The sequence below is a fragment of the Protomyctophum parallelum genome (assembly GCF_964188405.1).
Source record: "Protomyctophum parallelum genome assembly, chromosome: 8".
In the NCBI taxonomy this organism is placed as follows: domain Eukaryota; kingdom Metazoa; phylum Chordata; class Actinopteri; order Myctophiformes; family Myctophidae; genus Protomyctophum; species Protomyctophum parallelum.
The window spans coordinates 9,881,102-9,895,801 of record NC_139703.1 but is presented as its reverse complement, the minus strand read 5'-3'; the positions used below and the strand labels follow the sequence as shown (position 1 = coordinate 9,895,801).

The 14,700-nt window shown below is 41.2% G+C and overlaps 4 protein-coding genes across 5 annotated transcripts; 2 read left to right on the top strand and 2 right to left on the bottom strand.

The window, feature by feature from the left end:
* Window positions 1-12: 12 nt before the first annotated feature.
* LOC310863137 (small ribosomal subunit protein eS26) lies at window positions 13-2,342 on the bottom strand. Its single transcript, XM_083771289.1, has 4 exons — window positions 2,242-2,342; window positions 503-680; window positions 228-358; window positions 13-108 (listed from the first exon to the last, which is right to left on the bottom strand). Exons 1-4 carry the CDS (start codon window positions 2,242-2,244, stop codon window positions 73-75), a joined length of 348 nt encoding a protein of 115 aa, XP_083627415.1. The 5' UTR covers window positions 2,245-2,342; the 3' UTR covers window positions 13-72.
* A 394-nt stretch (window positions 2,343-2,736) lies between these two features.
* On the top strand, window positions 2,737-7,449 carry drc2 (dynein regulatory complex subunit 2). Its single transcript, XM_083770960.1, has 10 exons — window positions 2,737-2,816; window positions 3,671-3,901; window positions 4,051-4,218; window positions 4,437-4,606; window positions 4,705-4,843; window positions 5,165-5,362; window positions 5,973-6,191; window positions 6,322-6,474; window positions 6,563-6,883; window positions 7,316-7,449. Exons 2-9 carry the CDS (start codon window positions 3,755-3,757, stop codon window positions 6,854-6,856), a joined length of 1,488 nt encoding a protein of 495 aa, XP_083627086.1. The 5' UTR covers window positions 2,737-2,816; window positions 3,671-3,754; the 3' UTR covers window positions 6,857-6,883; window positions 7,316-7,449.
* Window positions 7,209-9,313, bottom strand: fkbp11 (FKBP prolyl isomerase 11). The gene is made up of 6 exons (XM_083770961.1): window positions 8,927-9,313; window positions 8,748-8,810; window positions 8,014-8,101; window positions 7,839-7,872; window positions 7,555-7,625; window positions 7,209-7,454 (listed from the first exon to the last, which is right to left on the bottom strand). The coding sequence occupies exons 1-6, from the start codon at window positions 9,026-9,028 to the stop codon at window positions 7,255-7,257; spliced, it is 558 nt and encodes a 185-aa protein (XP_083627087.1). The 5' UTR covers window positions 9,029-9,313; the 3' UTR covers window positions 7,209-7,254.
* A 1,847-nt stretch (window positions 9,314-11,160) lies between these two features.
* LOC310862494 (ADP-ribosylation factor 3) lies at window positions 11,161-13,529 on the top strand (the record flags this gene model as incomplete). Of its 2 annotated transcripts, XM_083770430.1 has the most annotated exons (4): window positions 11,161-11,308; window positions 12,269-12,379; window positions 12,676-12,800; window positions 13,368-13,529. In XM_083770430.1, 4 exons carry the CDS (start codon window positions 11,161-11,163, stop codon window positions 13,527-13,529), a joined length of 546 nt encoding a protein of 181 aa, XP_083626556.1. The 2 variants fall into 2 exon arrangements, with proteins under 2 accessions (XP_083626556.1, XP_083626557.1); XM_083770431.1 differs by lacking the exon at window positions 12,269-12,379.
* Window positions 13,530-14,700: the final 1,171 nt, after the last annotated feature.

The window sequence follows — 14,700 nt, the reverse complement described above, 5'->3', positions numbered from 1 at the left end:
GAGCCTTGCAAGTAGTTTTTATAAACTTTTATTTATTGATGGTGTACAGCCTTCTTTAGTTTACACACATCTTTACATGGGCTTTGGAGCAGGTCTGGGTGCACCACCCTGTGAAGAGAATTATGAGTATGTTAGACTTCACATCAACAAGATATATCTGAACAGGATTTAAAGTAGACCTTTATTTATCCAGGTGATTGAAATGTCTTTACAAAGGTTTACAATACCTGAGGCCTGAACCGGGGAGGTGGGGTGCGGTCCTTCCTTGCCTCACAGGAACGGTTCCTCACCACCTTGCTGTGGATGGCACAGCTCACACAGTAGTGGAGCTTCACGTACAGCTTGGGCAACACGTACGCTGTGAAGATAGAAGACATACTACTTTAGGTCCATTTTATTGTGCAACCTTTAACCACCATCATCATCCACACCTCCCAATTTTGGTCATGCAGAACAGCAGATGTAACAGTTTTTTAAATAGTCATGCCTTAAATATACTCACAATCAAAGACGCTGGCCTCCGAGATGTCCCTGACCGCTGCAGCCTCAACGATGTTCCTGATCACGAACTTCTTGATGGCCTTATCCTTGGGCACACAGCGGGCACAGTTGGTGCAGCGGATGGGCTGCACATGCCCACGGCCCTTCTTTGCACGACCGTTATTCCTTCTCTTTTTGGTCTATAAAAGAGAGAAACACATAATTACTTGTAGATACAAGAATGTGAAGAATATACCATTAATACTTCCTGAATTACTGTTTCATTTCAACAGTATTCACATTTCACACTCAAAGTTGGTCATAAAGTTTCAATGATTAATTAATCTAGAATGTTTATCAATATTGGAGCATCATGTCGTCATGACGAAAAATTTGTTTTTGACTGACTATGTTGATGTACAATAGCACAGCGCATCAACATTTGTAAATTAACTTGCACCCCATTGTATTTAATGGTACATCACAACCCTGCCCACTTTGACAGGCTGGGATGGCTTAGGGTCGACGACAGAGTACAGCATCTTGCAATGGGTCTGGTCCACAAGATTCGATACACCACCAAGATACCCATGTACCTGTCTAAATACTTCCTTAATGTAAACGAAGTCCACACCCACAACACCAGAGGGAGTGCAACAAACCATGTACAACCCAGATTCGGCACAAACAAGGGACTAAATTATTTTCGCTCCTATGCCACCAAAATGTGGAACGCCCTAACCAACAGTCATTAAGACATGTGAATCCCTTGACTCCTTCAAAACCGCTCTCAAAGGGCACCTACGGATGGCTGCATTTCGAAACTGGCCTCTGTAAAATCTGAATCCCCCCACCCCCCATTTTCCCTCACTGTATATTGTATCTTTTCCCTTTTTTTGCTTCCCATATGATGAATTCCTGTTCTGTTCTTTACCTACAGAGAAATGTCTATTTGTATGTCTCTAAATGTTTGTATGTCTTTAAATGTTTTGATGAATTGAACAATGTGGACCCTGTTGTAAACAAGTGTAATGCTTAATTGGGTCGTCCACTCACAGTTGACAGTCTTTGTATTGAGTTCGTGCTTAAAATGTACTGTAAATTCTACAAACTGTTAATAAAGATTTCAATCAATCAATCAAAGTCTCTCAAATCACCAGTAAAGTGCTTTAATAATAATTATCCAAAATGCGATACGACTTAAGTCAGGACTCACGAGCCAAATGTGCTCTACCGTCAATCATTTAGACTAGAGATTGACGGGTGAAAACTGACACCAAGTAGTTTAAATAGACATTTATTTTTTATCAATTTAGTTTACCACAGCAGAAAATATAACGCGTTTCTGCTCCTCAGGCCTACGGCGTATTCTGAAGGATTGAGTCATAAATAGATGCCGAAAAGCGTCATTCACTCATTTTTCAGACTGCTGCTGAGGTATGATAAAAGAAAACACGCCAAGGTGTATTTTGCGAGTGCGGACTGTTTCTTATTTAAGACGTATACTTTAACCCTGAATGTCACATTAACAGGGACCTGCTCAGAGAACACATGCAGAAGGTAGCTAGCTTAGCTAACAATGCTACCAAAAGGCCCGGTCTTATATTTATCCGATATGCTGCATCAATACGAGATTATCTCGAATAATACGAGTTATATGTGTTACAATATATACAAACTAGTCACATTATCCTTTCTATTTTAAACATTTGGCCAATTTACGAGTCTTTGTCAACAGGAGCGCCTCGGCGCCGCACTCACCATGTTGACGGTGAGATAGAAAGAGGACCGGAAGAGGTCGCACCACAACTATATTTCCGTTTCCACCCGTGATGTATTATTAAAATACAAAAATAATTGCAGTGTCCCCCATTTTAATAAAGTAAAGCATCCAACACAATGCGAAAACAGTTATATAATTAGACTTTATTTGGAATTAAATTGATAAATAAATAGTTTGATAGCGGGTATGCGCACGCGTATTGTGGATGCGTGTTTTATCACTCAGAGTGGTTCGAGTGGGCGGAATCCTAATACTCTATGGCGGAATCGGGGCGACCAGGACTTGGGCCACACGTGATTGCCAAAACATGCTACCTCGTTCTATGACTGAGCGTGAGTTAAATGTATATTTATTAATAATATACAACAACGGTCAATTAAAAACCTTGACACGGCAACGTTACATTGCGTTGTTTTCGATAACTTCCATCATAATGGATACAATCATACATTTAACTTTTTGCAAAAGTAAAGGAAGGAGAAAAAAAGACAATGTTGCTAGGAGACCATACACAGCACAAACAGAGACGATGCTCATGGTGCTCACATCACAGGTATGTCACTATGATTGTAACTGTGAGAGAGATATATTTGTATCTAGCAAGTATATCATTAGAATGTTTCTGTAGTGTAAAATCTCGCAATCATGCAATATACAACTCTCCTTTAACTAATTTTAGCGGTCGCTTTTCTAGAGTGGTTGGGGGGTGAACAGTTGTGGGTACAGTTGAACGAAAGTAGAGGTCAATACAAAATCTGCTACGAGGATAAAACCAGAAAAAGCACTAAAGACTTGTTTACATCAGGATGTGTGACAGAATGCAGAATCAAAGTGTTGATGCTGATCATATGTTTTTTTAATTTTAAATGTGCTTTTGTTTACTTAAGATTTGTTCAAAACAAATTCATAATGAAGCAAATAAATATTAGGCTACTGTGCACTACTGTGCAATACTGCTGTTACCCTACCTTCTGCCTTTGGAAAAAACAAATTACCGTACAAGAAATCCAATTAAATTGGTTCCTCGTTAGCACATACAAAAGGAGAACATAAAATCTAACTACATGAAAATTTGTACTCAAATACATTTGACACCTGCTGCTATGGCATCATGAATGAGTACAGTGTTGCGTGGTGGTTGATCACTGTCATATGATAGGTTCACATGACACTCGAGAAGGCAGATCCCCCCTCTCTCTATCTCTCTCCCCTTGTGATTGATTGAAGTATTTATTAACAGATTGGAGAATTACAGTACATTTCAAGCACAACTCAATACAACTCAAAAAGAAAAAGAGGGGCAACTTAATTAGCTAGTGCTTATTGGCTTGCATTTTAATATATTTTAAACATCACTGTTTGGTTGTATACTATGAACAAAAAATAACTTTATATTTTTCTTTTCAGGTTGAATCACTCACGATTAGTGACACGTGTGCTTCAGTGAGTCAACACTAAAGCGAGCCTACCTGAGGGAGGGAGGGAGAAACTATGCCAAAGAAAAGAGTTAAAAAGGGTGGTGGGGGGAGGCAGGGTGGGCTGACCGAGGAGGAGAGACTCCTTTATACGAAGCAGAGAGCCCAAGCAGAGGAAGAGATGGCTAAAAGGAAAGAGGAGATGCTTACACAGTTCCTCAAGGTAGGCTAGTACTGACTTTATCACACAAACACAGACAGCAAGGATCATCATCATCATTCTTTTAGGCTACATTTCTACTTGTTTGGTTTTTGGTCCTGCGCATCATCAGCCCCATGTCTGTTTCAAATGTCATGGCTTTGTGACACCAGGATAAGTTGCAGAAGGAAGAGAAGAACAGCGCTGTCAACCTACACAAACTAACCCAGCAATGGCGGACTGTTCTTCGCCAAACTCGTGCGGCAGAGTTACATAAGGACATTGATGTGTCCATGCAGATCTTTGAACGGGTGCTTGATCACAAGAATAGTGTTATTAAGGTGACTTCATCCTCCTTCAACTCATGATGATTTTCCAAATGTACATTTTTGATTGTGTTGTTGGTTCTATTTGCATTTTCTGTGTGTGTGTGTGTGTGTGTGTGTGTGTGTGTGTGTGTGTGTGTGTGTGTGTGTGTGTGTGTGTGTGTGTGTGTGTCAAGAAACAACGATACCTGTGTCTGTCTTTTGCATGTATAACCTCAAACCTTGTGATTCAGTGTTTGGTGAGAGATCTTCATGAGGCAGAGCAGCAGTCAGCCCAGGCCCTGCGCTCTCACCTGTGCTTTGTAGAGTCACTGCAGGCCCTGCAGACCGACAGACTGGCATCTCACGAGGAACAATGGAATGATGGCCAGCAGGAGTTGAGTTCCGAGTTCAACTCTGAGAGGTGTGTGTGACTGTGTATGTGTGTATCAGCCACTTAAACTAGTATCAATGTCCGTTGCATGGTAATTCATTTGAATCAATTTACTTTGTGTTTGTCAGAGAGAAGTTATTGTCATTGCATCAGAAAGAGTTTGTCTACTTGGAGGATGTGACTTTTGCGATGGAGCAACGCTACAGTGAGGTGGTCGGTGAAGCCCGGCAGGACTACCAGAGCACTAGAGATGAGATCAAAAACAGGGTACGGTACCTTGAAAAACATTTTAAATGTGTCAATCCCAAATCCTAACTGTAACCCAGAGGGACAACAAAATATAATATGGGAAAAACACAAGCATTGTGTGTGTCACAATTCTAAACATAAGATTGCATCCATGCTTTCATAGTCTAAAAAGATTATTTAAATTTGTTGCGCACAATGTCAGACTTCGTGTCACACATGATGATGTGATGCGACACAGCATCACGACATAGTTTAAAACTTTTTATATACCGGTAAAGAATATGTAGATTTCAATGAACCACAGTTTTATATCGTATCTCCCACTGCTAATCTGTTAAGCACATCAAAGAGAAGCATGACCTACGGAACCAGCTGGAGGGATCCGTTAAGACTCTGTGGTGCCAGTACCAGCAGGCCCAGCAGAGTTATAAGGAAGCCACTGAGGATCGTCGCATTGCTTATGAGTCACTGCGCGCCCGTGACCAATGCAGTGCACAAGAGATTGAATCCCAGACCCATACATTGCAGAAGATGCAGGTTAGTATTAGTACTGCAGTGGTTGCGTGACCTATACAAAAGGACTATACTATAGCAATACTATAACTATAGTACTATCTCAAGCTACATGTGTGCTCCTTTCCCAGGTCTCCTTCATGACATTTATTACATTGATGATAAAACTCTAAGGGGATCTTAATAAGAGTCAGGATTTTAATTAAACTGTCTAAAGGGCATATCAAGAAACATAACGATGTTGGTATAATGGTTTTGTTTTCATTTATAGTTTGCCATTCTTGATGTGGACGGCCGTTAACAGGAAATGCTTCTGGAATTATTTTCACCATTTCCCTGCCACTAACCATACATTTAACAGGCTCAGTCAGATGTAGCTGTTCCTTCTGGTATTAAACTGGGCTAAGACTGCTACAGAGAGATATCGGTTATTGGTGTCATCACATAGACATCTCCCTGTAGTCTGCACTTTCTTGCTTGAAACCTTACTTATTTGAAACTGCAGTTCAGAAAGTGTTATGCATGAATTTTCGAGGTGAAAAGAATCGCCGACCCTGCTGACAAGGGCCTTGTTGACTTATCTATAAATGCTTAATTACCACGTTAAAAAACATGTGGTATTTTCTTTTCTTAGGACTCTATCGCCACGCTACGTGCAAGCCTGAGCTCTAACCAGAGGGAGAGCGAGGACGCAGCCCGAGAACTGAGAGCTGCCAGAGAGAAGGTGACCCTCCAGACTCGCCAGCTCAAGGCTCAGATGAGTCGCGCTCATGCCTCGGAGAAGAGCCGTCTCACTGACCTTGTCATCCACAGCAATACAGCTGCCAAGAAGCTGCAGGACATTGTTGCTAAGGTGGCTATCATTATCTGACTACAGTTTGTATTTCTATCCATTCATGATTTAACACATGGGTGCCCACACATTTTTGACTTATAACAAACATAATTTAACCTTCACCCTTGCGTCCTTTGGAATGACTCAGGGGGAGAAGCTTCTACGTCGAGCCGAGATGTGCAGCAAGCTAGAAAGTGAGCGGGAAAAGGTCCTGCCCTTCTATATGTCCTCTCTCACACTAGAGGAAGAAGACCAAGTAAGAGCTCAAGCAATGGACCCTCCAGGCGAAGAACTAGCAAAGGTGAGTGAGTTATTTTGGTACAGTGGAATTGTAACATACATGGAACTGTGTTATTACTTAAACATCCCATCTGTGACTCTGACTTTAGGCAATGACTGACTACTGGGATTTGGAGAGATTCTGGCAGCGTTATAATAAGGTCCTTCTGGAGCGTCTGAGTCTGGAAAAAGAGGAATCGGTTCTGACGCAGGAGAACCAACAGCTACAGGCTCTACTGCGTCAGTACCTGGATGGCATCTCTGTCAGCGACAATGTCCTCCGCCAGCGCAACCCTCTGCTCATGGTGTCGCAGCACACTCTCACTGTGCCAGCGATTGCAGAGAGACAGCGGAAACGACACACTGTCATTGAGGCAGCACACGTGTTGCAGCACACGCTGTAACATGGAACACCTACAGTATACCGTCAGGTACCACGCCCCAAAACTCGGCTTACACCATATCATTGCTTAAGTTATGGCCTCCAGAAACCACAGCGGTGGCAATTCCAATATTTATTTTTACTTTAGTTTACCTATCAATTTACTTGAGCTTAAGCCCTTTCCCTTTCTTTTTCTTTAAAAAACAATATATATTTATTTTTACATAAAATAGCCAATCTACAAGCTCATATATCACAACTCTCAAATAGCTTATAATGACCTGCCCAAAATAGGTACACCAGGTTAAAAGTGGTTTACATTTGGTATATTGTATCATCAATAAATAAACTCAAATGACATTACAACAAAATCCTTTTTTCCCCCTCTTTGTTTTATTTAAATAGTTTTGTGCCTTGTGCTTATTTCTTCTTCTTCTTATCCTTTGCCTTCTTCTTGCCTTGGTTGCTGGCCTTTTTATAGAGATAGAGTCCCACCATGCCTAGCAGAGTTGGCACCAAGCCCAGACACACTAGAGGAAACACATCGTTCACCATCTTCTGCCATGGGGTCTGCTGAGTGAGGGACACCACCTCCACTTCAAACTCAAGGGTAGCGTCACCTAGGACAGCACGGAAACTTTGTCAGGCTGTGTGTGTGTGTGTGTGTGTGTGTGTGTGTGTGTGTGTGTGTGTGTGTGTGTGTGCGTGCGTGTGTAATACCTGGAATTGTAGGGGGGTATCCTCGTTTTCCATATGCAAGGTGTGATGGAATAGTGGCCTTGATTGTTTGTCTGGTGTGTCATGAAATACATAAGCAGCATTCACAATAAATGTTATAAGGGAATTGCCAGAATCCTTTACTAAAGCAAAGCATAATTAATCACCATTTGTAAAAGTATGTAGGGTAATTGTGAATATAATTAATGTTTATTATATATTATATTATATTATATATTAAATTATTACTTATTATTACTTTATTATTATTTATTTATTTAACTTACCCTTCACAAACGCCAACTAAACTTTGCTCCAGACCTGATAAGAATGTCATATGTATAAAGTCAATAAAGCAAACACAAATGGCTGGACTTATGTACACGCTAAATGTAAACGGATGAAAAGGTGTGTGGTAGCAAAAAGCTGAGCCTACACAAAGTATTTAACTGCCATTTTTACCAGGAATTACTGTCCTCTTCCCCAGCTCAACAACAAGGGGGTCCCGGGATAACGATGAATCAATCACCTTGCCATCTATCAGCCTGCCCTGTTTAGTAAAGTACAACATGAAAATAAAATAAAGCATTTTAAATCACAGAACAGTCAAACCAAAATGTAAAAAATGCAACACAACATACCTATATCTATGCCTGCATTATGCATATGAAAAATTAGAGCCATCACATGGGTGTGTAAACAGTTTGGACTACTACCTACACTGACACTGTAGTGACTGAGTATGAGATTGCTGACGTGTTGCACCTCCCCATCACACGACGACACCACGGCATGCCATAGTAGTTACTAGAATACTAGAATGTCTGGCACTCCAAAGACAGACATGTTTCTGACGCATCGGTCAAACAGAGCCCGCAACGACCATTCAAAAGCACAGACAATTTGACAAAGAGAATGACATCCCGGCGTCTGATCCTAACATACCACGCTCTTACGTCAAATAACGGTTGACGTGATTCCTGATGATGTTTAACTCACTGTGTCCATGCAGATGTGCCACATAGACGAGTGTGTTATAGTCATCAGTATAGTTACATGGTCACTACAAATTTATTGTACCCGTTTGTAGCATGCAAATTAATGATATAGTCTATAGGCTACTTTAATCATTCACTCAGCCACAACAATACACGAAGTGTAATAGATAACAACGTGAACGTCGTTTTTCCCCATACCGTGTAATGGATTTGCAGAGTGTCTCCCATTTCCGAAAGTACAGAGCAAGTTTCAGGTTTCACCTATAGAGCCAACACAACAGTTAATCCAGCTGTTCGTTCAGTCACAATAACTCACCGAATGCATCGACAGATGTTACATTGTTAACGACTGTCTGTGTCACTGCTACTATGCTTACCAGGGTCTCCACCAATAACTCTTGCGATTCATTTTCTTCGTCCTGCGCTGCAACACAAGTCAGAGCAGCAAACAAGAGCACAACAACTGCAGTCTTCTTCATTGTAAAAAGTAAAACTTTCTGCGGAAAAAGTAAAACCAGTCAACTTCCGTCTTCTCTCTTCACAATGCAAGAAGACTGATGTGTGTGTGTACGTGTGCGAGCGTCGAGTGCTGCACGCAATCAGTTAGGGCTTAGTTAAACTGGACGCCTGGGCCCTTGCCAGGTAATGCTGAGGTGTACAGTGATAAGGATAAGGGACGGGGGGTCGACTCGGCCGCCCGTGGACGCTGTCCACCCAGATCACGCCGTGGCGTGTGCCCCCGCCGCAGACATTCCGCCAGCATCCACTCGTGGTGGGTGGAAAACGGAAACGTCGCTGTTACCTCTAAATGCCGCTCGAGGGCAGTGCAGGACTAGGTTTTGATGATCTAATACTTTATTAGACAGAAGTACTGTCAAACACTTGGTCTAAAAGGATAACCAATGTTACCACATAGAGGCCCTATGCATGCCTAGCCTTGGATCAAGACTAGTCTATCATAGAAGTAGTGTTCCCTTCTTGATCCAGCCTCCAGGGCTAATTTACGCGCGAGAGAAAGAGGGACATTTGGAAGATTAAATTGATTTAGCGTATGGCCTATATACTGCTACAGTAGGCTACCCTGTACTATATTTAAATACTGATTTTGTGTAGCATATTAACTGTTAACAGACAAGATCAAGGGTAATTAAAAGTGTTTGACGAGAGCCGAGACCGAGAGGACGGTTTTATTAAACCTTATAGCGCATGCATTTTGTATCGCGAGACCTTTGTGTTGTGTTCTGGCCGGCCTGGGAAAATATCGTGAGACATTTGTGTATGACTTCTTTCAGCACAAGGTAAGTGAAGATGCTGGCACCATTAATCTGAACAAATAGAATAAAGCTTTTTGCGTATATTGCTTAAAGGTTATCTTCACCGAATGTTTGACTTGAATGTTTGAATTCCAATTGAACTATAATGTGTGAATAGGATGGCACTGAATGACCGCACTGTCTTCATCCATCACCATACTGTAGAAATGGAATGGCTCTGATCAGAAGGACATCAGGAACGTGGTACATTCAATTGATTGGTAATAAGTGCTGGAGAGATGGTGTTAACGCTAATAAATGGAAATTCGTATAGGTCCAATGGCTAACGTTAGCTGACAAAGCTATATCATTTGCGTATTAAATCTCCCTATCCATGGTCTTATGTTAATTCACAGATACAGTTTCATTGATCATATTTGAGAATGAACGGATTATGTCGGAATACGGTGATAGTGTGGCAATCACTTTCAGGACCATGGACAGTGCTCTGATGGGCAGGACGCATTGGGGGGCACCTATAATATCGTGGCCTGCCCTAGGCTACTATCACGTAGACTATTTATTCAGTGAGCTGATTAGGTGAGAGTTGTAAAATGTATTGGTTGAGAGCTAGATTTATTGAATACAAAATCCATGAACTATAGACAAACAAAACAGACAATAATGTACAATATCTGCATGTTTTGGGTTGTCTCAGACCAGATTTGATTTCAAGAGGCATGTGGGGGCGTGATCAATATGACTAAGATAGGCCTGCTATTATAGGACATTTTGCATGCATGCAGCTCCAATGGTCTTGTGATCTGGGCTGGGGACTAACATTTGCAGCATTAAACGGGACCAGGGTTTGAACAGATTGTGCTACAGCCTGGAGTCATGTGGCACCAATGTAGTTGTCCTCCACTTGTGTCATGATTCTGAATGTGTGTGGGGAAATTGAATAACCTTGCACCTGTTGTGCATGCTTTTGTATGCATACTGTATGGTGTTCTTGCGTGTGTACAATGGTAAATGGCCTTTATTTGGGTGGTGTGTAGGGAATGATAAGTATTGGTGAGATGGATCTGGTCTAGGGTTGGCTTTTGTGTGTGGCCATTGTTATACCTCAACCTCATATAGCCTACTTGTTATTACTTACTTTTTAGCTGGTCAGTATAACCTAATTTGCAACAATTGACACTGACTCATGAGTTTTGCTTATTATGCCATATTTATTCTATTTTCCTTTCAGTTCATTCCCAAATCATCCCCACTATTTCATTGGACTGGGATTTGCTGTTGAATTAGCCTTCGGATTGTAACTTCACATACTGAAGCTGAAGAGCCTCTGCTGAATCATGGGGAACATTTTCGGAAATCTGTTGAAGAGCCTCATTGGAAAGAAGGAGATGAGGATTTTAATGGTGGGACTCGATGCTGCGGGAAAAACTACAATCCTTTACAAGCTCAAATTGGGAGAGATAGTCACAACAATCCCAACGATTGGTATGTGCAAAGACAAAGTGACATTTGTTCTACCATGAACCTCTTATCTCTTAACCTCTTAAGCCCTATGTACTTTGTTATAGCCAAAAATAGCCTCACATTGCAACACATTGTGAGCTTGTAGATTGGTTATTCTTTCTATTCCGTGGAAATTTATCATTAAAACATTTTCCACCTATAATAACATGCCCAAACTAGAAAAAGTGCCCCTCTGGGCACAGGTCTCCACCAGGGCAGGTCAGGTTATTGTGGCCTCCTGGTGGCGCTATAATAGGCTAATGTGATGGATGGCAATTGGATGATTTGAGGCATTTTGTTCCAAAAATGTGTTTTGCAAAAATCCACCTGTTGGTGGCGCTATAACAGGCCAATGTGAAAAGGGTGGGATATATTCCTCAGCCTCGTAGGAAAGTCTTTCATGTAAATTGCACTCTGCGTTCATGATTTGAGGCTTTTTGTTCAAAACGGGCCAATCCTGCAAACTTTGAAAGCCAATGTTAGCCAATTAGGATGGAATATGAAATATCGGACACATCCGGCTTGAACACATGACTATAGAGATATAGTGTAACGATTTGTGGACAGAATCTGGAGGAGTAATATTTAAAAAAATAAATCAAAAGTCCTCCTGGTGGCACTATAACAGGCCGTTCTGGAAAATTTGGGGCAGAGCTTCATCGTTGGTATCGACCGGGTTAACGGTGCCGGAGATTAGCCGTACACAGACGGACGGACGGACACACACACACACACACACGGACAGAGTGCAAAACATACTCTCTCCCCATGCCTTCAGCCTGGTGCAGACAAAGATGGACACCAGGTTTAAAGTGGAACTCAAGCAGAAATTGATAACCCAACATACCAATCTTACATTATCTTAGGTGTTAGTGTAAAATATGTTTACTTTACACATACAGACATACATGATCTTATGTGCATGCATGTAACTGTTGTTAGGTTTCAATGTGGAGACAGTGGAGTACAAGAACATCAGTTTCACTGTGTGGGATGTTGGTGGGCAAGACAAGATCCGTCCTCTCTGGAGACACTACTTTCAGAACACACAAGGTGAGTACAGTGAGTCCACTATTACGGCAACAACTATTGAGACAACAACTGATCTACAAGTTCACTATGTGTCACCAATCACGATGCAACGTGTTGTGGCCCTTGTGGGCTTGCAGATCTACTATCTTCACTGTGCCTAAAAGGTAAAATATGGATGCCAGGTTGAATGTGGTTAATCAGGCGTGTAGCCACATGGAATTCTTTAACTCGACTCAATATGAATTAGCTTCCACTCTCACCAAAAGCACATATTTTTTAACAATCTCTGCATTGATGTTGCTTTTTCATTGTTTCAGGTCTCATTTTTGTGGTGGACAGCAATGACAGGGAGCGTGTGAACGAGGCGAGGGAGGAGCTGATGAGGATGCTGGCAGAGGATGAGTTGAGAGATGCTGTGCTCCTTGTGTTTGCCAATAAACAGGTCAGAAGCCTTTACACTACATAAATACTTTCATACGCTTGTACACCAAACATTAAATAATTTATGACTGTCACATTTAATTAGGGCTGAAGCACACTGTTGAACAAAAGATTCTATGCTTTGTTTACATATTGTTTTCTTCTGTGCTCAAAGTGATTCAAAGGTTTTGTAATAGGAAAGCAAACTCTCTCTGATTAATGTTTCCTTCCTGCCTTTCAAATCACCAAACACTGATTAATAGTTTTTCCATACAATAACAATCAAAGAAGTCTTACTGTAAGTAAACACTTTAAAAAAACCATAAGTTAACTACTTTCAACTGGTGTCATTGTAGGGGACATTGGGCATGTCATTATAGGTGAAAATTGTCAAGAATTCTCAAACATAACTAAATAATATACAATCTGCAAGATCACAGTGGATTGGCTATTTTTGCAGCACGACACCATAGTACAAAGACATATAAACTAGGGCTTAAGTCTTAAGTGGTTCTGGCCATGTCCACAATATACCTCCAAGAGTGATAATGCTGCACCATTAAACTCCACCTATTTACCTCTGTGACAGGACTTGCCTAATGCCATGAATGCTGCTGAACTTACAGACAAGTTGGGCTTGCACTCCTTGCGCCATCGTAACTGGTATATCCAGGCCACCTGCGCCACGAGCGGAGATGGCCTCTATGAGGGCCTTGATTGGCTGGCCAATCAACTCAAGAACAAGAAGTAAGATGGGAATATAGCAGGAACCAGCACTGCAGTATTTTGGTGGGTATATGGGGTGGGATATATAGGTGTGAGAGTCTGGAGATGACCTCAAAGTGGTTGTGCTTGATACAGTATAGGTGCGAGGTAAAACTCTACAGAGGTTTGAGGAGATTTGACTATTATTTGTATTTAAACTTTAGCTTTTGTTGAAGTTGTGAACAATTGTCAGGATTAATTGAAAACAGATTATCATGTATTCACATTTAACCACTTACTCATACACAGTTGCACAACTTACAATAACCATAAGCAAACGATAGCCACTTGCTTTCCCTGTGTTCATATCTTGCTAGTAGGTGCTAAGTGTCTCTATTAGTCTCTAGGTGCTATACAGCTATAATGAGTCAATTGTGACTCCCCTGACTCCACAATGAGTCAAATGTGACAACTAACTCCACAATGAGTCAAAATGGACTCAACTAACTCCATAATGAGTCGAAATTGACTCAACTAACTCTCCAATGAGTCTAATGTGACTTTTTGTTGTATTGTATTTTTCAATTGTCAGTAACATTCCACATGAAGTACTGTGCTGTGCAAGTTTTCTTTTCACAGCAGAACCACCATTGACAAGAATCACTGATGGCAGATTTGTGTCATTTTTATTTATATATATAGATGATTTTATTTTGTTAATGTTTTAGTTGTTTTGTTTTGTTTTGCTCTGCTTTTGTTGGCACACATTGATGATTGCTGCTGATCTAATTTGTATGTGTGTCCATATACAAGCGCACAGCCTATAATTGCAAATATGAACAAACCTCTTCTAAAGCTGGAAATCAGGGAATTTGAGAATTAGGTTTGTTTTTACACTTCAGTGAGCTTCATATTATGGTGGTATGGGTATCATTTCTAATACATAAAAAGTACTGTTTAATGATGTGTGGTTTAGAAAACCTGGTACACTTCTCTCTCATTCAGTGATGCAGAATAAACTGTTCTAGGGGTGCAGGAAGAAGAGATGAACAGACTCACATTGTTGAATTGCACTATCAACCACGCCCTCATGTGCTGCAAACAGCCAGTGATGTGCCGTTACTTCTCACGACTGCTTTCCCAACAAACTCGACATAGAAACTTCAAGTATGCAAGTATCCAACTAGGGTCCAGCTGAACGGTCTGGGCTAGTCTTA

What these genes read in the sequence shown, in the direction of transcription:
- LOC310863137 (XM_083771289.1), bottom strand. An exon ending in GGAGGCCAGCGTCTTTGATT is followed by an intron (nt 359 to 502) that starts GTGAGTATATTT and finishes CTATCTTCACAG; the next exon opens with CGTACGTGTTGCCCAAGCTG. An exon ending in CTCCCCGGTTCAGGCCTCAG is followed by an intron (nt 109 to 227) that starts GTATTGTAAACC and finishes TTCTCTTCACAG; the next exon opens with GGTGGTGCACCCAGACCTGC.
- drc2 (XM_083770960.1), top strand. Translation starts at nt 3,755, where the DNA reads ATGCCAAAGAAAAGAGTTAAAAAGGGTGGTGGGGGGAGGCAGGGTGGG. An exon ending in ACAAGAATAGTGTTATTAAG is followed by an intron (nt 4,219 to 4,436) that starts GTGACTTCATCC and finishes CTTGTGATTCAG; the next exon opens with TGTTTGGTGAGAGATCTTCA. An exon ending in CAGGCGAAGAACTAGCAAAG is followed by an intron (nt 6,475 to 6,562) that starts GTGAGTGAGTTA and finishes CTCTGACTTTAG; the next exon opens with GCAATGACTGACTACTGGGA.
- fkbp11 (XM_083770961.1), bottom strand. Translation starts at nt 9,028, where the DNA reads ATGAAGAAGACTGCAGTTGTTGTGCTCTTGTTTGCTGCTCTGACTTGT. An exon ending in AGTTATTGGTGGAGACCCTG is followed by an intron (nt 8,811 to 8,926) that starts GTAAGCATAGTA and finishes TTGGCTCTATAG; the next exon opens with GTGAAACCTGAAACTTGCTC. An exon ending in GAAGAGGACAGTAATTCCTG is followed by an intron (nt 7,873 to 8,013) that starts GTAAAAATGGCA and finishes CATTCTTATCAG; the next exon opens with GTCTGGAGCAAAGTTTAGTT.